This window comes from Saccoglossus kowalevskii, unplaced genomic scaffold (assembly GCF_978046115.1).
Source record: "Saccoglossus kowalevskii unplaced genomic scaffold, keSacKowa6.1 SCAFFOLD_159, whole genome shotgun sequence".
Classification (NCBI taxonomy): domain Eukaryota; kingdom Metazoa; phylum Hemichordata; class Enteropneusta; family Harrimaniidae; genus Saccoglossus; species Saccoglossus kowalevskii.
This window is the reverse complement of record NW_028188663.1, coordinates 96,150-119,000: the sequence shown is the minus strand read 5'-3', so window position 1 is coordinate 119,000 and position 22,851 is coordinate 96,150. Positions and strand designations below refer to the sequence as shown.

At 41.0% G+C, this 22,851-nt stretch overlaps 1 protein-coding gene, 28 non-coding genes and 2 pseudogenes across 29 annotated transcripts; all 31 read right to left on the bottom strand.

Moving 5' to 3' along the window:
* LOC146725522 (U2 spliceosomal RNA) lies at positions 1–120 on the bottom strand (annotated as a pseudogene; the record flags this gene model as incomplete).
* A 403-nt stretch (positions 121–523) lies between these two features.
* Positions 524–714, bottom strand: LOC146725521 (U2 spliceosomal RNA). The gene has a single exon (XR_014928738.1). It is a non-coding gene; the product is annotated as a U2 spliceosomal RNA (small nuclear RNA).
* A 403-nt stretch (positions 715–1,117) lies between these two features.
* Positions 1,118–1,308, bottom strand: LOC146725520 (U2 spliceosomal RNA). The gene has a single exon (XR_014928737.1). It is a non-coding gene; the product is annotated as a U2 spliceosomal RNA (small nuclear RNA).
* A 403-nt stretch (positions 1,309–1,711) lies between these two features.
* Positions 1,712–1,902, bottom strand: LOC146725519 (U2 spliceosomal RNA). Its single transcript, XR_014928736.1, has one exon. It is a non-coding gene; the product is annotated as a U2 spliceosomal RNA (small nuclear RNA).
* Positions 1,903–2,305: 403 nt separating this feature from the next.
* On the bottom strand, positions 2,306–2,496 carry LOC146725518 (U2 spliceosomal RNA). The gene has a single exon (XR_014928735.1). It is a non-coding gene; the product is annotated as a U2 spliceosomal RNA (small nuclear RNA).
* Positions 2,497–2,899: 403 nt separating this feature from the next.
* LOC146725517 (U2 spliceosomal RNA) lies at positions 2,900–3,090 on the bottom strand. The gene has a single exon (XR_014928734.1). It is a non-coding gene; the product is annotated as a U2 spliceosomal RNA (small nuclear RNA).
* A 403-nt stretch (positions 3,091–3,493) lies between these two features.
* On the bottom strand, positions 3,494–3,684 carry LOC146725516 (U2 spliceosomal RNA). The gene has a single exon (XR_014928733.1). It is a non-coding gene; the product is annotated as a U2 spliceosomal RNA (small nuclear RNA).
* Positions 3,685–4,087: 403 nt separating this feature from the next.
* LOC146725515 (U2 spliceosomal RNA) lies at positions 4,088–4,278 on the bottom strand. Its single transcript, XR_014928732.1, has one exon. It is a non-coding gene; the product is annotated as a U2 spliceosomal RNA (small nuclear RNA).
* Positions 4,279–4,681: 403 nt separating this feature from the next.
* Positions 4,682–4,872, bottom strand: LOC146725514 (U2 spliceosomal RNA). Its single transcript, XR_014928730.1, has one exon. It is a non-coding gene; the product is annotated as a U2 spliceosomal RNA (small nuclear RNA).
* Positions 4,873–5,275: 403 nt separating this feature from the next.
* Positions 5,276–5,466, bottom strand: LOC146725513 (U2 spliceosomal RNA). Its single transcript, XR_014928729.1, has one exon. It is a non-coding gene; the product is annotated as a U2 spliceosomal RNA (small nuclear RNA).
* Positions 5,467–5,869: 403 nt separating this feature from the next.
* Positions 5,870–6,071, bottom strand: LOC146725512 (U2 spliceosomal RNA; annotated as a pseudogene).
* A 3,681-nt stretch (positions 6,072–9,752) lies between these two features.
* Positions 9,753–10,855, bottom strand: LOC146725511 (uncharacterized). The gene has a single exon (XM_085496335.1). The coding sequence runs from the start codon at positions 10,688–10,690 to the stop codon at positions 9,860–9,862; it is 831 nt and encodes a 276-aa protein (XP_085352461.1). The 5' UTR covers positions 10,691–10,855; the 3' UTR covers positions 9,753–9,859.
* Positions 10,856–11,767: 912 nt separating this feature from the next.
* LOC144342572 (U2 spliceosomal RNA) lies at positions 11,768–11,958 on the bottom strand. The gene has a single exon (XR_013418795.2). It is a non-coding gene; the product is annotated as a U2 spliceosomal RNA (small nuclear RNA).
* A 403-nt stretch (positions 11,959–12,361) lies between these two features.
* On the bottom strand, positions 12,362–12,552 carry LOC144342569 (U2 spliceosomal RNA). The gene has a single exon (XR_013418792.1). It is a non-coding gene; the product is annotated as a U2 spliceosomal RNA (small nuclear RNA).
* A 403-nt stretch (positions 12,553–12,955) lies between these two features.
* Positions 12,956–13,146, bottom strand: LOC144342577 (U2 spliceosomal RNA). The gene has a single exon (XR_013418798.1). It is a non-coding gene; the product is annotated as a U2 spliceosomal RNA (small nuclear RNA).
* Positions 13,147–13,549: 403 nt separating this feature from the next.
* Positions 13,550–13,740, bottom strand: LOC144342570 (U2 spliceosomal RNA). Its single transcript, XR_013418793.2, has one exon. It is a non-coding gene; the product is annotated as a U2 spliceosomal RNA (small nuclear RNA).
* A 403-nt stretch (positions 13,741–14,143) lies between these two features.
* LOC144342582 (U2 spliceosomal RNA) lies at positions 14,144–14,334 on the bottom strand. The gene has a single exon (XR_013418801.1). It is a non-coding gene; the product is annotated as a U2 spliceosomal RNA (small nuclear RNA).
* A 403-nt stretch (positions 14,335–14,737) lies between these two features.
* On the bottom strand, positions 14,738–14,928 carry LOC144342588 (U2 spliceosomal RNA). The gene has a single exon (XR_013418802.1). It is a non-coding gene; the product is annotated as a U2 spliceosomal RNA (small nuclear RNA).
* Positions 14,929–15,331: 403 nt separating this feature from the next.
* LOC146725510 (U2 spliceosomal RNA) lies at positions 15,332–15,522 on the bottom strand. Its single transcript, XR_014928728.1, has one exon. It is a non-coding gene; the product is annotated as a U2 spliceosomal RNA (small nuclear RNA).
* Positions 15,523–15,925: 403 nt separating this feature from the next.
* On the bottom strand, positions 15,926–16,116 carry LOC146725509 (U2 spliceosomal RNA). The gene has a single exon (XR_014928727.1). It is a non-coding gene; the product is annotated as a U2 spliceosomal RNA (small nuclear RNA).
* Positions 16,117–16,519: 403 nt separating this feature from the next.
* LOC146725508 (U2 spliceosomal RNA) lies at positions 16,520–16,710 on the bottom strand. Its single transcript, XR_014928725.1, has one exon. It is a non-coding gene; the product is annotated as a U2 spliceosomal RNA (small nuclear RNA).
* Positions 16,711–17,113: 403 nt separating this feature from the next.
* On the bottom strand, positions 17,114–17,304 carry LOC146725507 (U2 spliceosomal RNA). Its single transcript, XR_014928724.1, has one exon. It is a non-coding gene; the product is annotated as a U2 spliceosomal RNA (small nuclear RNA).
* A 403-nt stretch (positions 17,305–17,707) lies between these two features.
* Positions 17,708–17,898, bottom strand: LOC146725506 (U2 spliceosomal RNA). Its single transcript, XR_014928723.1, has one exon. It is a non-coding gene; the product is annotated as a U2 spliceosomal RNA (small nuclear RNA).
* Positions 17,899–18,301: 403 nt separating this feature from the next.
* LOC146725505 (U2 spliceosomal RNA) lies at positions 18,302–18,492 on the bottom strand. The gene has a single exon (XR_014928722.1). It is a non-coding gene; the product is annotated as a U2 spliceosomal RNA (small nuclear RNA).
* A 403-nt stretch (positions 18,493–18,895) lies between these two features.
* Positions 18,896–19,086, bottom strand: LOC146725504 (U2 spliceosomal RNA). Its single transcript, XR_014928721.1, has one exon. It is a non-coding gene; the product is annotated as a U2 spliceosomal RNA (small nuclear RNA).
* Positions 19,087–19,489: 403 nt separating this feature from the next.
* Positions 19,490–19,680, bottom strand: LOC146725503 (U2 spliceosomal RNA). Its single transcript, XR_014928720.1, has one exon. It is a non-coding gene; the product is annotated as a U2 spliceosomal RNA (small nuclear RNA).
* A 403-nt stretch (positions 19,681–20,083) lies between these two features.
* On the bottom strand, positions 20,084–20,274 carry LOC146725502 (U2 spliceosomal RNA). The gene has a single exon (XR_014928719.1). It is a non-coding gene; the product is annotated as a U2 spliceosomal RNA (small nuclear RNA).
* A 403-nt stretch (positions 20,275–20,677) lies between these two features.
* LOC146725501 (U2 spliceosomal RNA) lies at positions 20,678–20,868 on the bottom strand. Its single transcript, XR_014928743.1, has one exon. It is a non-coding gene; the product is annotated as a U2 spliceosomal RNA (small nuclear RNA).
* Positions 20,869–21,271: 403 nt separating this feature from the next.
* Positions 21,272–21,462, bottom strand: LOC146725500 (U2 spliceosomal RNA). Its single transcript, XR_014928718.1, has one exon. It is a non-coding gene; the product is annotated as a U2 spliceosomal RNA (small nuclear RNA).
* Positions 21,463–21,865: 403 nt separating this feature from the next.
* Positions 21,866–22,056, bottom strand: LOC146725499 (U2 spliceosomal RNA). The gene has a single exon (XR_014928717.1). It is a non-coding gene; the product is annotated as a U2 spliceosomal RNA (small nuclear RNA).
* A 403-nt stretch (positions 22,057–22,459) lies between these two features.
* LOC146725498 (U2 spliceosomal RNA) lies at positions 22,460–22,650 on the bottom strand. Its single transcript, XR_014928716.1, has one exon. It is a non-coding gene; the product is annotated as a U2 spliceosomal RNA (small nuclear RNA).
* Between the last annotated feature and the right edge of the window lie 201 nt (positions 22,651–22,851).

Below are 22,851 nucleotides of genomic sequence, written 5' to 3'. Positions count from 1 at the left end.
TCCATGGCCTGTTTTCAAAAATCAGTTTAATATCGAGTTGCTCAATGAGCAACGTATCAGATATTAAGCTGATAAGAACAGATACTACACATGATCTTAGCCAAAAGGCCGAGAAGCGATAACCAGTAACGGCCATAGCACAGAGGTATATGCAGATATGCAAATAAATGGTCCAGCTCATATACGAACACGAAAATGGTAAATGTTGAAATAACAACCCGGAAATTTCGTATATTGTTTTCATGCCTAATGGCATGTTTGTTGCTATTATTTGTTACAAAGTAACTAGTCGCCTGCATACTATCTCGGCGACTTTTGTGGCAATCGAAGCTAAAGTTAAGCCAAAAATATATATTTATACGTAGCGTCAGGTGACGTAATCGATTATGCAAATTAGGACCGTCCGTCCAGCCGAAGAATAAGGGTTTTAACAAGTTCCATTAGCGCCCACTATCGGGCATTAAAATGGAGAAAACGGGTGACGCAAAGGGTTGATTTGTTTTATTCTGATATTAAATTGTATATGAGGTGGACCATTCCCAGAAATACTGCAATACTGGGTCAATCCGTGGCCAGGACGGAGCAAGCCCCTATTCCATGGCCTGTTTTCAAAAATCAGTTTAATATCGAGTTGCTCAATGAGCAACGTATCAGATATTAAGCTGATAAGAACAGATACTACACATGATCTTAGCCAAAAGGCCGAGAAGCGATAACCAGTAACGGCCATAGCACAGAGGTATATGCAGATATGCAAATAAATGGTCCAGCTCATATACGAACACGAAAATGGTAAATGTTGAAATAACAACCCGGAAATTTCGTATATTGTTTTCATGCCTAATGGCATGTTTGTTGCTATTATTTGTTACAAAGTAACTAGTCGCCTGCATACTATCTCGGCGACTTTTGTGGCAATCGAAGCTAAAGTTAAGCCAAAAATATATATTTATACGTAGCGTCAGGTGACGTAATCGATTATGCAAATTAGGACCGTCCGTCCAGCCGAAGAATAAGGGTTTTAACAAGTTCCATTAGCGCCCACTATCGGGCATTAAAATGGAGAAAACGGGTGACGCAAAGGGTTGATTTGTTTTATTCTGATATTAAATTGTATATGAGGTGGACCATTCCCAGAAATACTGCAATACTGGGTCAATCCGTGGCCAGGACGGAGCAAGCCCCTATTCCATGGCCTGTTTTCAAAAATCAGTTTAATATCGAGTTGCTCAATGAGCAACGTATCAGATATTAAGCTGATAAGAACAGATACTACACATGATCTTAGCCAAAAGGCCGAGAAGCGATAACCAGTAACGGCCATAGCACAGAGGTATATGCAGATATGCAAATAAATGGTCCAGCTCATATACGAACACGAAAATGGTAAATGTTGAAATAACAACCCGGAAATTTCGTATATTGTTTTCATGCCTAATGGCATGTTTGTTGCTATTATTTGTTACAAAGTAACTAGTCGCCTGCATACTATCTCGGCGACTTTTGTGGCAATCGAAGCTAAAGTTAAGCCAAAAATATATATTTATACGTAGCGTCAGGTGACGTAATCGATTATGCAAATTAGGACCGTCCGTCCAGCCGAAGAATAAGGGTTTTAACAAGTTCCATTAGCGCCCACTATCGGGCATTAAAATGGAGAAAACGGGTGACGCAAAGGGTTGATTTGTTTTATTCTGATATTAAATTGTATATGAGGTGGACCATTCCCAGAAATACTGCAATACTGGGTCAATCCGTGGCCAGGACGGAGCAAGCCCCTATTCCATGGCCTGTTTTCAAAAATCAGTTTAATATCGAGTTGCTCAATGAGCAACGTATCAGATATTAAGCTGATAAGAACAGATACTACACATGATCTTAGCCAAAAGGCCGAGAAGCGATGACCAGTAACGGCCATAGCACAGAGGTATATGCAGATATGCAAATAAATGGTCCAGCTCATATACGAACACGAAAATGGTAAATGTTGAAATAACAACCCGGAAATTTCGTATATTGTTTTCATGCCTAATGGCATGTTTGTTGCTATTATTTGTTACAAAGTAACTAGTCGCCTGCATACTATCTCGGCGACTTTTGTGGCAATCGAAGCTAAAGTTAAGCCAAAAATATATATTTATACGTAGCGTCAGGTGACGTAATCGATTATGCAAATTAGGACCGTCCGTCCAGCCGAAGAATAAGGGTTTTAACAAGTTCCATTAGCGCCCACTATCGGGCATTAAAATGGAGAAAACGGGTGACGCAAAGGGTTGATTTGTTTTATTCTGATATTAAATTGTATATGAGGTGGACCATTCCCAGAAATACTGCAATACTGGGTCAATCCGTGGCCAGGACGGAGCAAGCCCCTATTCCATGGCCTGTTTTCAAAAATCAGTTTAATATCGAGTTGCTCAATGAGCAACGTATCAGATATTAAGCTGATAAGAACAGATACTACACATGATCTTAGCCAAAAGGCCGAGAAGCGATAACCAGTAACGGCCATAGCACAGAGGTATATGCAGATATGCAAATAAATGGTCCAGCTCATATACGAACACGAAAATGGTAAATGTTGAAATAACAACCCGGAAATTTCGTATATTGTTTTCATGCCTAATGGCATGTTTGTTGCTATTATTTGTTACAAAGTAACTAGTCGCCTGCATACTATCTCGGCGACTTTTGTGGCAATCGAAGCTAAAGTTAAGCCAAAAATATATATTTATACGTAGCGTCAGGTGACGTAATCGATTATGCAAATTAGGACCGTCCGTCCAGCCGAAGAATAAGGGTTTTAACAAGTTCCATTAGCGCCCACTATCGGGCATTAAAATGGAGAAAACGGGTGACGCAAAGGGTTGATTTGTTTTATTCTGATATTAAATTGTATATGAGGTGGACCATTCCCAGAAATACTGCAATACTGGGTCAATCCGTGGCCAGGACGGAGCAAGCCCCTATTCCATGGCCTGTTTTCAAAAATCAGTTTAATATCGAGTTGCTCAATGAGCAACGTATCAGATATTAAGCTGATAAGAACAGATACTACACATGATCTTAGCCAAAAGGCCGAGAAGCGATAACCAGTAACGGCCATAGCACAGAGGTATATGCAGATATGCAAATAAATGGTCCAGCTCATATACGAACACGAAAATGGTAAATGTTGAAATAACAACCCGGAAATTTCGTATATTGTTTTCATGCCTAATGGCATGTTTGTTGCTATTATTTGTTACAAAGTAACTAGTCGCCTGCATACTATCTCGGCGACTTTTGTGACAATCGAAGCTAAAGTTAAGCCAAAAATATATATTTATACGTAGCGTCAGGTGACGTAATCGATTATGCAAATTAGGACCGTCCGTCCAGCCGAAGAATAAGGGTTTTAACAAGTTCCATTAGCGCCCACTATCGGGCATTAAAATGGAGAAAACGGGTGACGCAAAGGGTTGATTTGTTTTATTCTGATATTAAATTGTATATGAGGTGGACCATTCCCAGAAATACTGCAATACTGGGTCAATCCGTGGCCAGGACGGAGCAAGCCCCTATTCCATGGCCTGTTTTCAAAAATCAGTTTAATATCGAGTTGCTCAATGAGCAACGTATCAGATATTAAGCTGATAAGAACAGATACTACACATGATCTTAGCCAAAAGGCCGAGAAGCGATAACCAGTAACGGCCATAGCACAGAGGTATATGCAGATATGCAAATAAATGGTCCAGCTCATATACGAACACGAAAATGGTAAATGTTGAAATAACAACCCGGAAATTTCGTATATTGTTTTCATGCCTAATGGCATGTTTGTTGCTATTATTTGTTACAAAGTAACTAGTCGCCTGCATACTATCTCGGCGACTTTTGTGGCAATCGAAGCTAAAGTTAAGCCAAAAATATATATTTATACGTAGCGTCAGGTGACGTAATCGATTATGCAAATTAGGACCGTCCGTCCAGCCGAAGAATAAGGGTTTTAACAAGTTCCATTAGCGCCCACTATCGGGCATTAAAATGGAGAAAACGGGTGACGCAAAGGGTTGATTTGTTTTATTCTGATATTAAATTGTATATGAGGTGGACCATTCCCAGAAATACTGCAATACTGGGTCAATCCGTGGCCAGGACGGAGCAAGCCCCTATTCCATGGCCTGTTTTCAAAAATCAGTTTAATATCGAGTTGCTCAATGAGCAACGTATCAGATATTAAGCTGATAAGAACAGATACTACACATGATCTTAGCCAAAAGGCCGAGAAGCGATAACCAGTAACGGCCATAGCACAGAGGTATATGCAGATATGCAAATAAATGGTCCAGCTCATATACGAACACGAAAATGGTAAATGTTGAAATAACAACCCGGAAATTTCGTATATTGTTTTCATGCCTAATGGCATGTTTGTTGCTATTATTTGTTACAAAGTAACTAGTCGCCTGCATACTATCTCGGCGACTTTTGTGGCAATCGAAGCTAAAGTTAAGCCAAAAATATATATTTATACGTAGCGTCAGGTGACGTAATCGATTATGCAAATTAGGACCGTCCGTCCAGCCGAAGAATAAGGGTTTTAACAAGTTCCATTAGCGCCCACTATCGGGCATTAAAATGGAGAAAACGGGTGACGCAAAGGGTTGATTTGTTTTATTCTGATATTAAATTGTATATGAGGTGGACCATTCCCAGAAATACTGCAATACTGGGTCAATCCGTGGCCAGGACGGAGCAAGCCCCTATTCCATGGCCTGTTTTCAAAAATCAGTTTAATATCGAGTTGCTCAATGAGCAACGTATCAGATATTAAGCTGATAAGAACAGATACTACACATGATCTTAGCCAAAAGGCCGAGAAGCGATAACCAGTAACGGCCATAGCACAGAGGTATATGCAGATATGCAAATAAATGGTCCAGCTCATATACGAACACGAAAATGGTAAATGTTGAAATAACAACCCGGAAATTTCGTATATTGTTTTCATGCCTAATGGCATGTTTGTTGCTATTATTTGTTACAAAGTAACTAGTCGCCTGCATACTATCTCGGCGACTTTTGTGGCAATCGAAGCTAAAGTTAAGCCAAAAATATATATTTATACGTAGCGTCAGGTGACGTAATCGATTATGCAAATTAGGACCGTCCGTCCAGCCGAAGAATAAGGGTTTTAACAAGTTCCATTAGCGCCCACTATCGGGCATTAAAATGGAGAAAACGGGTGACGCAAAGGGTTGATTTGTTTTATTCTGATATTAAATTGTATATGAGGTGGACCATTCCCAGAAATACTGCAATACTGGGTCAATCCGTGGCCAGGACGGAGCAAGCCCCTATTCCATGGCCTGTTTTCAAAAATCAGTTTAATATCGAGTTGCTCAATGAGCAACGTATCAGATATTAAGCTGATAAGAACAGATACTACACATGATCTTAGCCAAAAGGCCGAGAAGCGATAACCAGTAACGGCCATAGCACAGAGGTATATGCAGATATGCAAATAAATGGTCCAGCTCATATACGAACACGAAAATGGTAAATGTTGAAATAACAACCCGGAAATTTCGTATATTGTTTTCATGCCTAATGGCATGTTTGTTGCTATTATTTGTTACAAAGTAACTAGTCGCCTGCATACTATCTCGGCGACTTTTGTGGCAATCGAAGCTAAAGTTAAGCCAAAAATATATATTTATACGTAGCGTCAGGTGACGTAATCGATTATGCAAATTAGGACCGTCCGTCCAGCCGAAGAATAAGGGTTTTAACAAGTTCCATTAGCGCCCACTATCGGGCATTAAAATGGAGAAAACGGGTGACGCAAAGGGTTGATTTGTTTTATTCTGATATTAAATTGTATATGAGGTGGACCATTCCCAGAAATACTGCAATACTGGGTCAATCCGTGGCCAGGACGGAGCAAGCCCCTATTCCATGGCCTGTTTTCAAAAATCAGTTTAATATCGAGTTGCTCAATGAGCAACGTATCAGATATTAAGCTGATAAGAACAGATACTCCTTTTTGGTTTGGGGGTAACATCAATCAACTAAACAAAAAATGTTTCAATCTATATTAAAGGCAATGAGGCGCCCCAAGGCAGGCCGGCCACGCCGGTTCGAAGTTAAAGATGGTGCGATCACCCCTGCCTATCACCAACATCGCAACTAAGGATAAAGGATACAATTTAATATCAGAACAACCGCAATGCAAATCCAGCATCAAATCCATCAAAGAGAGAGAATTCCAATCAATGTCCCCTATAGAATAATAGAAGAATTCTGTGAAACTAAACAAGACTGTTGGACAACTTACAACAAATTGTAATAAATCATACAAGAATTTTAATTTTGCCATGGGAACGGACGGCTAGTACGTTTTTTATACACCAATGGTGGACAAATTCGGAGATCGAGAGTCTGTAGATATCGGCATGAAGACGGGCGCGGATTTCTTTTCTAACGTGTTCAAGGACCTCGTCACAAGAAAGGTAATTGTGATCGAACACGGCTTGACAGCGGGTACGCCATAAAACAAGCTTGGCGGAGTTAAGTACAAAGTTAAGAAGAGAAGTTTGACGCAAATTCATAGTGTTTGAGGTAAGTCCAAATATGATGTCATTTTCATTACAACGTAATAGAGTACCGCTCAATCGCGCTAGAATGGCGTCGACCCAAGCCCACACAAAGCTAGCGTGTTTACAGTGATACAACGCATGCGTAATTGTTTCCCTTGATGTGCATCCTTCCCGTGGACAAGTCGGCGGTTCGCGAATATGACCCCATCGCGCCAGGCGGTCACGTGTTATCAGTACACCGTGTGCCGATTTCCATGCCATTTCCTTCAGAGAATTATCTAGAATGTTATCATGCGTTGAGCGCCAGACTTCTGTCCATAAAATACCCGGATTATGAGACACCACTCGTGGCCAGACCGTCGTGGGGGAAAGAATAAAATATATTTCTTTTGCCGTGAGGGAGCTCCAAGTAATAGATTTGCCTATAGCACAGCTGACTAAACGTTTGATAATAGTGATGAACGCAGAATGCCATGGTGGGATATCGGAGTAGTGGGGAACCATATTAGACCAAAGTTTCGGGAAATGTGATCTAACGTCAGACACAACATAACTCCTCATGAGATCAACACAGGGTTTGGTACTATTGAACAATTGAGAAAAGGGACTAGCTAGCATGGCCTGTGCCTTTATTACAACGTTGGCTAGAGCCAATCCACCCCTGTCCAAGGGAAGGCACAGAACGTCTCTTTTCACAAGCTCTGTTTTACCCTTGCCCCAGAGGAAAGAAAACACGCACTTGTTAATGACATTTGCATAGCCGACTGGCATTGGAAACAACGCAGCGACGTACCAGAAAATTGGTAGCGCCACTGAATTGAGAACCAGAGTTTTGCCAAGGAGAGTAAGCTTTCTACCGGTCCATGAATCAATAACCTTGCGAAATTGCGTGACACGGTCGCGCCAATTTGTTTGCAGTGCATCGTCCCCAACCCATATCCCGTTGACTTGGATGCTATTGCGTGTCCACCTGATGTTGTTAGGTAAGTTACCACGTGTTCGCCACGCTCCCACACACATGCCTTTACATTTGTTCAAATTGAGTTCACTCCCGGTGGCTCGGGAAAATTGAGAGCAATGAGTGAAAATACGCGCGATAGAGATATCATTTGTTACAAGAGCGGTATTATCATCCGCGTATTGCAGCAGTTTTGCACTTTCGCGCTGACCTGGAATACTGAAGCCTTTTATAGCCTCGTCAGTGCGCACAGCTGCTGCAAACGGTTCAGAGAATAACACGTACAGAAGGGGGGACAGTGGACAGCCTTGCCGCACTCCTCTGCTCAATTTAAAAGGGCTAGTAATTGTTCCATTAATGAGAATGGCACTTTCAATGTCAGTATACAAAATACTAATCCACTGGCGCAAATTTGGACCAAAGTTCATTTTCTGCAATACTCTCTGGAGAAATTCCCAGTCTACTCTGTCAAACGCTTTCTTTTGGTCAAGCGATATGATGGCCCCTGGCAAGTTGCGTGAGTTGGAAAAGTAACAAAAATCACGTATTATTCTTAAGTTATCAAAAATGCTACGTCCCTTGACTCCACATGTTTGATATGTGTTTGTTAGGGTGGGTAGCACTTGGCGCAATCTATTGCAAAGCGATTTTGTCAAGATTTTATAGTCTGCGTTCAGAAGTGAGATGGGGCGTTTATTTTCGGGTCGTGAATTAGCGTTGCTGTCATCAGACTTGTTAAGGAGGGTGATAAGACCAAAACGTTGAGAACAGCTGAGACATGATTTTTGGAAACAGTCATTGTATACGTCCAGGAGAATGGGGCCTGTGAAATCCCAACAGGCGATGTAGAATTCCTTGGGAAAACCGTCAGAACCTGGTGACTTGTCGTTTTGCATATCGGCCAGAGCACGAGTCAGCTCTGCTAAGGTCAACGGTGAGTCAAGCGCAGATTGTTGATCGTTAGAAAGAGAAGTCGATAATTTTGAAAGAAATGAATTCTGTTCTTCAAAATCTAAATTTGCTGTGTTAGAATACAGGGACGAGTAAAAATCAGTAAAAGTACGCGAGATCGCTTCAGGTTCAGTATGAACGTTGTCTTCGCTATCAATAACGCTAGTGATTCGTTTTTTTTTACCTCGCTTTCTTTCACGAGCAAAAAAATATTTGGTGGGCTTTTCGTTGTTGTCTAGTAATTTCGCCCGTGATCGCACCTTGGCCCCTTCACTGCGACCTGCCAATAAGTCGTTCATTTTACTTTTGAGGCGGTTATAATTAGCAATTACCTCAATAGATTGATCGCCCTGGTTGAGAAGAGACACTGCCAAATTAAGTTGTTGTTGTAAAGTTTGCATTTCTGCTTTACGCTTTGCAGATTGAATACGGGCGTGTTTACGGATTACCGACTTAATTCTCGTTTTTGTCATGTCCCACCATTCACTGAGACTGGGAAAGGCTCCTTGTAATGTGACCCACTCTGATACTCGTTCCCTAATTTCGTTGATGACTTCTGATTTTGCAAGCAGTGAGGTATTACACTTCCAAAATCCCGGTCCAAAGGATACAGACGGAGTGAAAGAAATATTTAAAGTCACGTAATCGTGATCAGAAAAGGAGCATGACGCAATATTGGTGTCAGCCTTTAACTGAGCAGAAATGTACCACCTATCAAGTCGGCTACCTATAGTGTTGTTTTTATTTCTCCAAGTGAAACTACGAGTGTCTGGGTTTTGTGACCGCCAGATATCGACTAAGTCAAAATCGGCGCACATTCCCCGAAGTACATTTGTCCCAGTAAAACGTGAAGTATTGTTTTCAGAACCACCAAAACAATCCTTTTTGCCGTCAACACAATTAAAATCCCCACAAAGTAGAATATTTTTATGAGTTCCCAAGTATAAGTGTAAGTCAGAAAGGAAACGTAAACGTTGTCCCGGAGCGTTTGGAGCGTACACTGCGCAAAGACGGTAAGTGTGGCCGCTTTCGACCGTGATATTACACGCAACAATTCGACCCTCAGTGTCTGTTAAAGCAGCCGAGCATTGAAGGGACGCTCTTGGCGGTATTAAAATACCCGTCCCACAACTGAAGTTAGATCCCAAACTCCAGTGAGTACGGCCTCCCCACTCTCTACTCCACTCGTCCATGTCCTTGGTAGAACTGACATGTGATTCTTGTACACAGACAATGTCGTAGTTTGCCTCACGGCAATGTTGAAAAAACACTTTACGTTTATTACTATCTTGTAAACCATTAACATTAATTGTACATATGTTGAGCATTGTTAACGCCATGAGAAAAATACATATAATATACTCCATTATGATATAAGGAAATTGTCGAAAAACTGCACATCTTTGGATAGAACGATACGTGGGTGGATTTGGTGCATGTGTGACAGCCACTCAGACGGATTTGGAAACACTAGATTTTTCTTTTTACATGATTTGCTGAAGTCACATGGAATGGTTATTTTACCTTGCTTGTGCGCTGTCGAGCAGTGGTTTACTACTGCTTCCCAACCTGTGTTTGTTTCTTCGCATGCCAGTCCTGTCACTCTGGAACAGGTAACAGGGACAAGTTTCAGATTTTTCAACAGGCAAGAACGGAGATGGGATTTCGCACGCTGTACCATCGATTCTTCTTTTCCTACTTTTGTCGACTCTGCCACACAGCCATCAGTGCTCTCATTTTTTCCTTCAGGTTTATTTCTTTTAACTGCCTCGCCACCACTGTCGGAGTCTGTCAGTGTGGGGCGTTTCACGCCCGGTAAAACTGACGCCTCTGTTCTCTCGGTACCATCAGTATCCATGTCCCACTCACTGGTTGACTCTCCAAAAATTGACACCTTGACCTCATCAGTGGCTATTTCGGACGTGACTTCAGTTGTCATTTCAGTTGGCACACCTGACGTTTTCTCAGCTTGGTCTTTAACAATCTGCTCAGTCTCGGGGACGGATGCAGTATTACCTTCTGATACGGGGGGGTTCGCCACGCGGTTTGCAAAAGACAAAGGGCAGTTGCGGTACACGTGGCCCTCATTGCCACACACTGTGCATTTGATTTTATTTGAGCACTCAGCCACAACATGACCCACCTGCTGGCAACGATAGCACCTCATGTTTTTGCATTCCTTTCCTAGGTGACCCATGCTGCCACATTTAGAACAAGTCTTAGGCTGACCCCAGTACGTGAACCACACGTTTCTGTTGGCAATCCGAACCACTGATGGAATGTGCTTTTTCAATTTTATTTGGTACGCACGATTTCCATTCAGTATACCAGGAAAGTTTGCAAAAGTACACAGCCTTGACCCGACAACCTCACCATATTGAGACAGCATCTGTTTTACATAATTGTTATCCAAATCCAGGTCAATGTACAAAGCTGTGACAACAGTGACTTCTGAGTAGGATTCCACGGTGCATTCATCAAACCCTTGTAAAACCTGTTCGAACTGGTTTCGAAAAACCACCTGCCTGAATTTTACGTCAAAGGAAAAACGCGGCAACTGCTGTACTGCATCCAGGTGGATTTTGGGGTCAACGCCAGCCTTACTCAATAATTCGAAGACGTCTTTCGTTGAAGTATATTCTGAAAACTTCAACAATAGGGTGCGGTCCTTTCGACCGCCTGGCCGAATACCGGCCATGGCTATAAAGGCCAACCACTAATAAAACGGATAATAAAATAAATACTCACAGTAAAGCAAATACACAACAGACCGAGACTTGATGAGTCAGCAAAAAACAGGAAGTTCTCTTTTAAAGCAGCGAAGTCTGGCGGACGGGCGCAGAGATCTTAGCCAAAAGGCCGAGAAGCGATAACCAGTAACGGCCATAGCACAGAGGTATATGCAGATATGCAAATAAATGGTCCAGCTCATATACGAACACGAAAATGGTAAATGTTGAAATAACAACCCGGAAATTTCGTATATTGTTTTCATGCCTAATGGCATGTTTGTTGCTATTATTTGTTACAAAGTAACTAGTCGCCTGCATACTATCTCGGCGACTTTTGTGACAATCGAAGCTAAAGTTAAGCCAAAAATATATATTAATACGTAGCGTCAGGTGACGTAATCGATTATGCAAATTAGGACCGTCCGTCCAGCCGAAGAATAAGGGTTTTAACAAGTTCCATTAGCGCCCACTATCGGGCATTAAAATGGAGAAAACGGGTGACGCAAAGGGTTGATTTGTTTTATTCTGATATTAAATTGTATATGAGGTGGACCATTCCCAGAAATACTGCAATACTGGGTCAATCCGTGGCCAGGACGGAGCAAGCCCCTATTCCATGGCCTGTTTTCAAAAATCAGTTTAATATCGAGTTGCTCAATGAGCAACGTATCAGATATTAAGCTGATAAGAACAGATACTACACATGATCTTAGCCAAAAGGCCGAGAAGCGATAACCAGTAACGGCCATAGCACAGAGGTATATGCAGATATGCAAATAAATGGTCCAGCTCATATACGAACACGAAAATGGTAAATGTTGAAATAACAACCCGGAAATTTCGTATATTGTTTTCATGCCTAATGGCATGTTTGTTGCTATTATTTGTTACAAAGTAACTAGTCGCCTGCATACTATCTCGGCGACTTTTGTGGCAATCGAAGCTAAAGTTAAGCCAAAAATATATATTTATACGTAGCGTCAGGTGACGTAATCGATTATGCAAATTAGGACCGTCCGTCCAGCCGAAGAATAAGGGTTTTAACAAGTTCCATTAGCGCCCACTATCGGGCATTAAAATGGAGAAAACGGGTGACGCAAAGGGTTGATTTGTTTTATTCTGATATTAAATTGTATATGAGGTGGACCATTCCCAGAAATACTGCAATACTGGGTCAATCCGTGGCCAGGACGGAGCAAGCCCCTATTCCATGGCCTGTTTTCAAAAATCAGTTTAATATCGAGTTGCTCAATGAGCAACGTATCAGATATTAAGCTGATAAGAACAGATACTACACATGATCTTAGCCAAAAGGCCGAGAAGCGATAACCAGTAACGGCCATAGCACAGAGGTATATGCAGATATGCAAATAAATGGTCCAGCTCATATACGAACACGAAAATGGTAAATGTTGAAATAACAACCCGGAAATTTCGTATATTGTTTTCATGCCTAATGGCATGTTTGTTGCTATTATTTGTTACAAAGTAACTAGTCGCCTGCATACTATCTCGGCGACTTTTGTGGCAATCGAAGCTAAAGTTAAGCCAAAAATATATATTTATACGTAGCGTCAGGTGACGTAATCGATTATGCAAATTAGGACCGTCCGTCCAGCCGAAGAATAAGGGTTTTAACAAGTTCCATTAGCGCCCACTATCGGGCATTAAAATGGAGAAAACGGGTGACGCAAAGGGTTGATTTGTTTTATTCTGATATTAAATTGTATATGAGGTGGACCATTCCCAGAAATACTGCAATACTGGGTCAATCCGTGGCCAGGACGGAGCAAGCCCCTATTCCATGGCCTGTTTTCAAAAATCAGTTTAATATCGAGTTGCTCAATGAGCAACGTATCAGATATTAAGCTGATAAGAACAGATACTACACATGATCTTAGCCAAAAGGCCGAGAAGCGATAACCAGTAACGGCCATAGCACAGAGGTATATGCAGATATGCAAATAAATGGTCCAGCTCATATACGAACACGAAAATGGTAAATGTTGAAATAACAACCCGGAAATTTCGTATATTGTTTTCATGCCTAATGGCATGTTTGTTGCTATTATTTGTTACAAAGTAACTAGTCGCCTGCATACTATCTCGGCGACTTTTGTGGCAATCGAAGCTAAAGTTAAGCCAAAAATATATATTTATACGTAGCGTCAGGTGACGTAATCGATTATGCAAATTAGGACCGTCCGTCCAGCCGAAGAATAAGGGTTTTAACAAGTTCCATTAGCGCCCACTATCGGGCATTAAAATGGAGAAAACGGGTGACGCAAAGGGTTGATTTGTTTTATTCTGATATTAAATTGTATATGAGGTGGACCATTCCCAGAAATACTGCAATACTGGGTCAATCCGTGGCCAGGACGGAGCAAGCCCCTATTCCATGGCCTGTTTTCAAAAATCAGTTTAATATCGAGTTGCTCAATGAGCAACGTATCAGATATTAAGCTGATAAGAACAGATACTACACATGATCTTAGCCAAAAGGCCGAGAAGCGATAACCAGTAACGGCCATAGCACAGAGGTATATGCAGATATGCAAATAAATGGTCCAGCTCATATACGAACACGAAAATGGTAAATGTTGAAATAACAACCCGGAAATTTCGTATATTGTTTTCATGCCTAATGGCATGTTTGTTGCTATTATTTGTTACAAAGTAACTAGTCGCCTGCATACTATCTCGGCGACTTTTGTGGCAATCGAAGCTAAAGTTAAGCCAAAAATATATATTTATACGTAGCGTCAGGTGACGTAATCGATTATGCAAATTAGGACCGTCCGTCCAGCCGAAGAATAAGGGTTTTAACAAGTTCCATTAGCGCCCACTATCGGGCATTAAAATGGAGAAAACGGGTGACGCAAAGGGTTGATTTGTTTTATTCTGATATTAAATTGTATATGAGGTGGACCATTCCCAGAAATACTGCAATACTGGGTCAATCCGTGGCCAGGACGGAGCAAGCCCCTATTCCATGGCCTGTTTTCAAAAATCAGTTTAATATCGAGTTGCTCAATGAGCAACGTATCAGATATTAAGCTGATAAGAACAGATACTACACATGATCTTAGCCAAAAGGCCGAGAAGCGATAACCAGTAACGGCCATAGCACAGAGGTATATGCAGATATGCAAATAAATGGTCCAGCTCATATACGAACACGAAAATGGTAAATGTTGAAATAACAACCCGGAAATTTCGTATATTGTTTTCATGCCTAATGGCATGTTTGTTGCTATTATTTGTTACAAAGTAACTAGTCGCCTGCATACTATCTCGGCGACTTTTGTGGCAATCGAAGCTAAAGTTAAGCCAAAAATATATATTTATACGTAGCGTCAGGTGACGTAATCGATTATGCAAATTAGGACCGTCCGTCCAGCCGAAGAATAAGGGTTTTAACAAGTTCCATTAGCGCCCACTATCGGGCATTAAAATGGAGAAAACGGGTGACGCAAAGGGTTGATTTGTTTTATTCTGATATTAAATTGTATATGAGGTGGACCATTCCCAGAAATACTGCAATACTGGGTCAATCCGTGGCCAGGACGGAGCAAGCCCCTATTCCATGGCCTGTTTTCAAAAATCAGTTTAATATCGAGTTGCTCAATGAGCAACGTATCAGATATTAAGCTGATAAGAACAGATACTACACATGATCTTAGCCAAAAGGCCGAGAAGCGATAACCAGTAACGGCCATAGCACAGAGGTATATGCAGATATGCAAATAAATGGTCCAGCTCATATACGAACACGAAAATGGTAAATGTTGAAATAACAACCCGGAAATTTCGTATATTGTTTTCATGCCTAATGGCATGTTTGTTGCTATTATTTGTTACAAAGTAACTAGTCGCCTGCATACTATCTCGGCGACTTTTGTGGCAATCGAAGCTAAAGTTAAGCCAAAAATATATATTTATACGTAGCGTCAGGTGACGTAATCGATTATGCAAATTAGGACCGTCCGTCCAGCCGAAGAATAAGGGTTTTAACAAGTTCCATTAGCGCCCACTATCGGGCATTAAAATGGAGAAAACGGGTGACGCAAAGGGTTGATTTGTTTTATTCTGATATTAAATTGTATATGAGGTGGACCATTCCCAGAAATACTGCAATACTGGGTCAATCCGTGGCCAGGACGGAGCAAGCCCCTATTCCATGGCCTGTTTTCAAAAATCAGTTTAATATCGAGTTGCTCAATGAGCAACGTATCAGATATTAAGCTGATAAGAACAGATACTACACATGATCTTAGCCAAAAGGCCGAGAAGCGATAACCAGTAACGGCCATAGCACAGAGGTATATGCAGATATGCAAATAAATGGTCCAGCTCATATACGAACACGAAAATGGTAAATGTTGAAATAACAACCCGGAAATTTCGTATATTGTTTTCATGCCTAATGGCATGTTTGTTGCTATTATTTGTTACAAAGTAACTAGTCGCCTGCATACTATCTCGGCGACTTTTGTGGCAATCGAAGCTAAAGTTAAGCCAAAAATATATATTTGTACGTAGCGTCAGGTGACGTAATCGATTATGCAAATTAGGACCGTCCGTCCAGCCGAAGAATAAGGGTTTTAACAAGTTCCATTAGCGCCCACTATCGGGCATTAAAATGGAGAAAACGGGTGACGCAAAGGGTTGATTTGTTTTATTCTGATATTAAATTGTATATGAGGTGGACCATTCCCAGAAATACTGCAATACTGGGTCAATCCGTGGCCAGGACGGAGCAAGCCCCTATTCCATGGCCTGTTTTCAAAAATCAGTTTAATATCGAGTTGCTCAATGAGCAACGTATCAGATATTAAGCTGATAAGAACAGATACTACACATGATCTTAGCCAAAAGGCCGAGAAGCGATAACCAGTAACGGCCATAGCACAGAGGTATATGCAGATATGCAAATAAATGGTCCAGCTCATATACGAACACGAAAATGGTAAATGTTGAAATAACAACCCGGAAATTTCGTATATTGTTTTCATGCCTAATGGCATGTTTGTTGCTATTATTTGTTACAAAGTAACTAGTCGCCTGCATACTATCTCGGCGACTTTTGTGGCAATCGAAGCTAAAGTTAAGCCAAAAATATATATTTATACGTAGCGTCAGGTGACGTAATCGATTATGCAAATTAGGACCGTCCGTCCAGCCGAAGAATAAGGGTTTTAACAAGTTCCATTAGCGCCCACTATCGGGCATTAAAATGGAGAAAACGGGTGACGCAAAGGGTTGATTTGTTTTATTCTGATATTAAATTGTATATGAGGTGGACCATTCCCAGAAATACTGCAATACTGGGTCAATCCGTGGCCAGGACGGAGCAAGCCCCTATTCCATGGCCTGTTTTCAAAAATCAGTTTAATATCGAGTTGCTCAATGAGCAACGTATCAGATATTAAGCTGATAAGAACAGATACTACACATGATCTTAGCCAAAAGGCCGAGAAGCGATAACCAGTAACGGCCATAGCACAGAGGTATATGCAGACATGCAAATAAATGGTCCAGCTCATATACGAACACGAAAATGGTAAATGTTGAAATAACAACCCGGAAATTTCGTATATTGTTTTCATGCCTAATGGCATGTTTGTTGCTATTATTTGTTACAAAGTAACTAGGCGCCTGCATACTATCTCGGCGACTTTTGTGGCAATCGAAGCTAAAGTTAAGCCAAAAATATATATTTATACGTAGCGTCAGGTGACGTAATCGATTATGCAAATTAGGACCGTCCGTCCAGCCGAAGAATAAGGGTTTTAACAAGTTCCATTAGCGCCCACTATCGGGCATTAAAATGGAGAAAACGGGTGACGCAAAGGGTTGATTTGTTTTATTCTGATATTAAATTGTATATGAGGTGGACCATTCCCAGAAATACTGCAATACTGGGTCAATCCGTGGCCAGGACGGAGCAAGCCCCTATTCCATGGCCTGTTTTCAAAAATCAGTTTAATATCGAGTTGCTCAATGAGCAACGTATCAGATATTAAGCTGATAAGAACAGATACTACACATGATCTTAGCCAAAAGGCCGAGAAGCGATAACCAGTAACGGCCATAGCACAGAGGTATATGCAGATATGCAAATAAATGGTCCAGCTCATATACGAACACGAAAATGGTAAATGTTGAAATAACAACCCGGAAATTTCGTATATTGTTTTCATGCCTAATGGCATGTTTGTTGCTATTATTTGTTACAAAGTAACTAGTCGCCTGCATACTATCTCGGCGACTTTTGTGGCAATCGAAGCTAAAGTTAAGCCAAAAATATATATTTATACGTAGCGTCAGGTGACGTAATCGATTATGCAAATTAGGACCGTCCGTCCAGCCGAAGAATAAGGGTTTTAACAAGTTCCATTAGCGCCCACTATCGGGCATTAAAATGGAGAAAACGGGTGACGCAAAGGGTTGATTTGTTTTATTCTGATATTAAATTGTATATGAGGTGGACCATTCCCAGAAATACTGCAATACTGGGTCAATCCGTGGCCAGGACGGAGCAAGCCCCTATTCCATGGCCTGTTTTCAAAAATCAGTTTAATATCGAGTTGCTCAATGAGCAACGTATCAGATATTAAGCTGATAAGAACAGATACTACACATGATCTTAGCCAAAAGGCCGAGAAGCGATAACCAGTAACGGCCATAGCACAGAGGTATATGCAGATATGCAAATAAATGGTCCAGCTCATATACGAACACGAAAATGGTAAATGTTGAAATAACAACCCGGAAATTTCGTATATTGTTTTCATGCCTAATGGCATGTTTGTTGCTATTATTTGTTACAAAGTAACTAGTCGCCTGCATACTATCTCGGCGACTTTTGTGGCAATCGAAGCTAAAGTTAAGCCAAAAATATATATTTATACGTAGCGTCAGGTGACGTAATCGATTATGCAAATTAGGACCGTCCGTCCAGCCGAAGAATAAGGGTTTTAACAAGTTCCATTAGCGCCCACTATCGGGCATTAAAATGGAGAAAACGGGTGACGCAAAGGGTTGATTTGTTTTATTCTGATATTAAATTGTATATGAGGTGGACCATTCCCAGAAATACTGCAATACTGGGTCAATCCGTGGCCAGGACGGAGCAAGCCCCTATTCCATGGCCTGTTTTCAAAAATCAGTTTAATATCGAGTTGCTCAATGAGCAACGTATCAGATATTAAGCTGATAAGAACAGATACTACACATGATCTTAGCCAAAAGGCCGAGAAGCGATAACCAGTAACGGCCATAGCACAGAGGTATATGCAGATATGCAAATAAATGGTCCAGCTCATATACGAACACGAAAATGGTAAATGTTGAAATAACAACCCGGAAATTTCGTATATTGTTTTCATGCCTAATGGCATGTTTGTTGCTATTATTTGTTACAAAGTAACTAGTCGCCTGCATACTATCTCGGCGACTTTTGTGGCAATCGAAGCTAAAGTTAAGCCAAAAATATATATTTATACGTAGCGTCAGGTGACGTAATCGATTATGCAAATTAGGACCGTCCGTCCAGCCGAAGAATAAGGGTTTTAACAAGTTCCATTAGCGCCCACTATCGGGCATTAAAATGGAGAAAACGGGTGACGCAAAGGGTTGATTTGTTTTATTCTGATATTAAATTGTATATGAGGTGGACCATTCCCAGAAATACTGCAATACTGGGTCAATCCGTGGCCAGGACGGAGCAAGCCCCTATTCCATGGCCTGTTTTCAAAAATCAGTTTAATATCGAGTTGCTCAATGAGCAACGTATCAGATATTAAGCTGATAAGAACAGATACTACACATGATCTTAGCCAAAAGGCCGAGAAGCGATAACCAGTAACGGCCATAGCACAGAGGTATATGCAGATATGCAAATAAATGGTCCAGCTCATATACGAACACGAAAATGGTAAATGTTGAAATAACAACCCGGAAATTTCGTATATTGTTTTCATGCCTAATGGCATGTTTGTTGCTATTATTTGTTACAAAGTAACTAGTCGCCTGCATACTATCTCGGCGACTTTTGTGGCAATCGAAGCTAAAGTTAAGCCAAAAATATATATTTATACGTAGCGTCAGGTGACGTAATCGATTATGCAAATTAGGACCGTCCGTCCAGCCGAAGAATAAGGGTTTTAACAAGTTCCATTAGCGCCCACTATCGGGCATTAAAATGGAGAAAACGGGTGACGCAAAGGGTTGATTTGTTTTATTCTGATATTAAATTGTATATGAGGTGGACCATTCCCAGAAATACTGCAATACTGGGTCAATCCGTGGCCAGGACGGAGCAAGCCCCTATTCCATGGCCTGTTTTCAAAAATCAGTTTAATATCGAGTTGCTCAATGAGCAACGTATCAGATATTAAGCTGATAAGAACAGATACTACACATGATCTTAGCCAAAAGGCCGAGAAGCGATAACCAGTAACGGCCATAGCACAGAGGTATATGCAGATATGCAAATAAATGGTCCAGCTCATATACGAACACGAAAATGGTAAATGTTGAAATAACAACCCGGAAATTTCGTATATTGTTTTCATGCCTAATGGCATGTTTGTTGCTATTATTTGTTACAAAGTAACTAGTCGCCTGCATACTATCTCGGCGACTTTTGTGGCAATCGAAGCTAAAGTTAAGCCAAAAATATATATTTATACGTAGCGTCAGGTGACGTAATCGATTATGCAAATTAGGACCGTCCGTCCAGCCGAAGAATAAGGGTTTTAACAAGTTCCATTAGCGCCCACTATCGGGCATTAAAATGGAGAAAACGGGTGACGCAAAGGGTTGATTTGTTTTATTCTGATATTAAATTGTATATGAGGTGGACCATTCCCAGAAATACTGCAATACTGGGTCAATCCGTGGCCAGGACGGAGCAAGCCCCTATTCCATGGCCTGTTTTCAAAAATCAGTTTAATATCGAGTTGCTCAATGAGCAACGTATCAGATATTAAGCTGATAAGAACAGATACTACACATGATCTTAGCCAAAAGGCCGAGAAGCGATAACCAGTAACGGCCATAGCACAGAGGTATATGCAGATATGCAAATAAATGGTCCAGCTCATATACGAACACGAAAATGGTAAATGTTGAAATAACAACCCGGAAATTTCGTATATTGTTTTCATGCCTAATGGCATGTTTGTTGCTATTATTTGTTACAAAGTAACTAGTCGCCTGCATACTATCTCGGCGACTTTTGTGGCAATCGAAGCTAAAGTTAAGCCAAAAATATATATTTATACGTAGCGTCAGGTGACGTAATCGATTATGCAAATTAGGACCGTCCGTCCAGCCGAAGAATAAGGGTTTTAACAAGTTCCATTAGCGCCCACTATCGGGCATTAAAATGGAGAAAACGGGTGACGCAAAGGGTTGATTTGTTTTATTCTGATATTAAATTGTATATGAGGTGGACCATTCCCAGAAATACTGCAATACTGGGTCAATCCGTGGCCAGGACGGAGCAAGCCCCTATTCCATGGCCTGTTTTCAAAAATCAGTTTAATATCGAGCTGCTCAATGAGCAACGTATCAGATATTAAGCTGATAAGAACAGATACTACACATGATCTTAGCCAAAAGGCCGAGAAGCGATAACCAGTAACGGCCATAGCACAGAGGTATATGCAGACATGCAAATAAATGGTCCAGCTCATATACGAACACGAAAATGGTAAATGTTGAAATAACAACCCGGAAATTTCGTATATTGTTTTCATGCCTAATGGCATGTTTGTTGCTATTATTTGTTACAAAGTAACTAGTCGCCTGCATACTATCTCGGCGACTTTTGTGGCAATCGAAGCTAAAGTTAAGCCAAAAATATATATTTATACGTAGCGTCAGGTGACGTAATCGATTATGCAAATTAGGACCGTCCGTCCAGCCGAAGAATAAGGGTTTTAACAAGTTCCATTAGCGCCCACTATCGGGCATTAAAATGGAGAAAACGGGTGACGCAAAGGGTTGATTTGTTTTATTCTGATATTAAATTGTATATGAGGTGGACCATTCCCAGAAATACTGCAATACTGGGTCAATCCGTGGCCAGGACGGAGCAAGCCCCTATTCCATGGCCTGTTTTCAAAAATCAGTTTAATATCGAGTTGCTCAATGAGCAACGTATCAGATATTAAGCTGATAAGAACAGATACTACACATGATCTTAGCCAAAAGGCCGAGAAGCGATAACCAGTAACGGCCATAGCACAGAGGTATATGCAGATATGCAAATAAATGGTCCAGCTCATATACGAACACGAAAATGGTAAATGTTGAAATAACAACCCGGAAATTTCGTATATTGTTTTCATGCCTAATGGCATGTTTGTTGCTATTATTTGTTACAAAGTAACTAGTCGCCTGCATACTATCTCGGCGACTTTTGTGGCAATCGAAGCTAAAGTTAAGCCAAAAATATATATTTATACGTAGCGTCAGGTGACGTAATCGATTATGCAAATTAGGACCGTCCGTCCAGCCGAAGAATAAGGGTTTTAACAAGTTCCATTAGCGCCCACTATCGGGCATTAAAATGGAGAAAACGGGTGACGCAAAGGGTTGATTTGTTTTATTCTGATATTAAATTGTATATGAGGTGGACCATTCCCAGAAATACTGCAATACTGGGTCAATCCGTGGCCAGGACGGAGCAAGCCCCTATTCCATGGCCTGTTTTCAAAAATCAGTTTAATATCGAGTTGCTCAATGAGCAACGTATCAGATATTAAGCTGATAAGAACAGATACTACACATGATCTTAGCCAAAAGGCCGAGAAGCGATAACCAGTAACGGCCATAGCACAGAGGTATATGCAGATATGCAAATAAATGGTCCAGCTCATATACGAACACGAAAATGGTAAATGTTGAAATAACAACCCGGAAATTTCGTATATTGTTTTCATGCCTAATGGCATGTTTGTTGCTATTATTTGTTACAAAGTAACTAGTCGCCTGCATACTATCTCGGCGACTTTTGTGGCAATCGAAGCTAAAGTTAAGCCAAAAATATATATTTATACGTAGCGTCAGGTGACGTAATCGATTATGCAAATTAGGACCGTCCGTCCAGCCGAAGAATAAGGGTTTTAACAAGTTCCATTAGCGCCCACTATCGGGCATTAAAATGGAGAAAACGGGTGACGCAAAGGGTTGATTTGTTTTATTCTGATATTAAATTGTATATGAGGTGGACCATTCCCAGAAATACTGCAATACTGGGTCAATCCGTGGCCAGGACGGAGCAAGCCCCTATTCCATGGCCTGTTTTCAAAAATCAGTTTAATATCGAGTTGCTCAATGAGCAACGTATCAGATATTAAGCTGATAAGAACAGATACTACACATGATCTTAGCCAAAAGGCCGAGAAGCGATAACCAGTAACGGCCATAGCACAGAGGTATATGCAGATATGCAAATAAATGGTCCAGCTCATATACGAACACGAAAATGGTAAATGTTGAAATAACAACCCGGAAATTTCGTATATTGTTTTCATGCCTAATGGCATGTTTGTTGCTATTATTTGTTACAAAGTAACTAGTCGCCTGCATACTATCTCGGCGACTTTTGTGG

Bases quoted from the DNA above. Each gene is read 5' to 3' on its own strand.
- LOC146725511 (XM_085496335.1), bottom strand. From the start codon at position 10,690: ATGGGTCACCTAGGAAAGGAATGCAAAAACATGAGGTGCTATCGTTGC.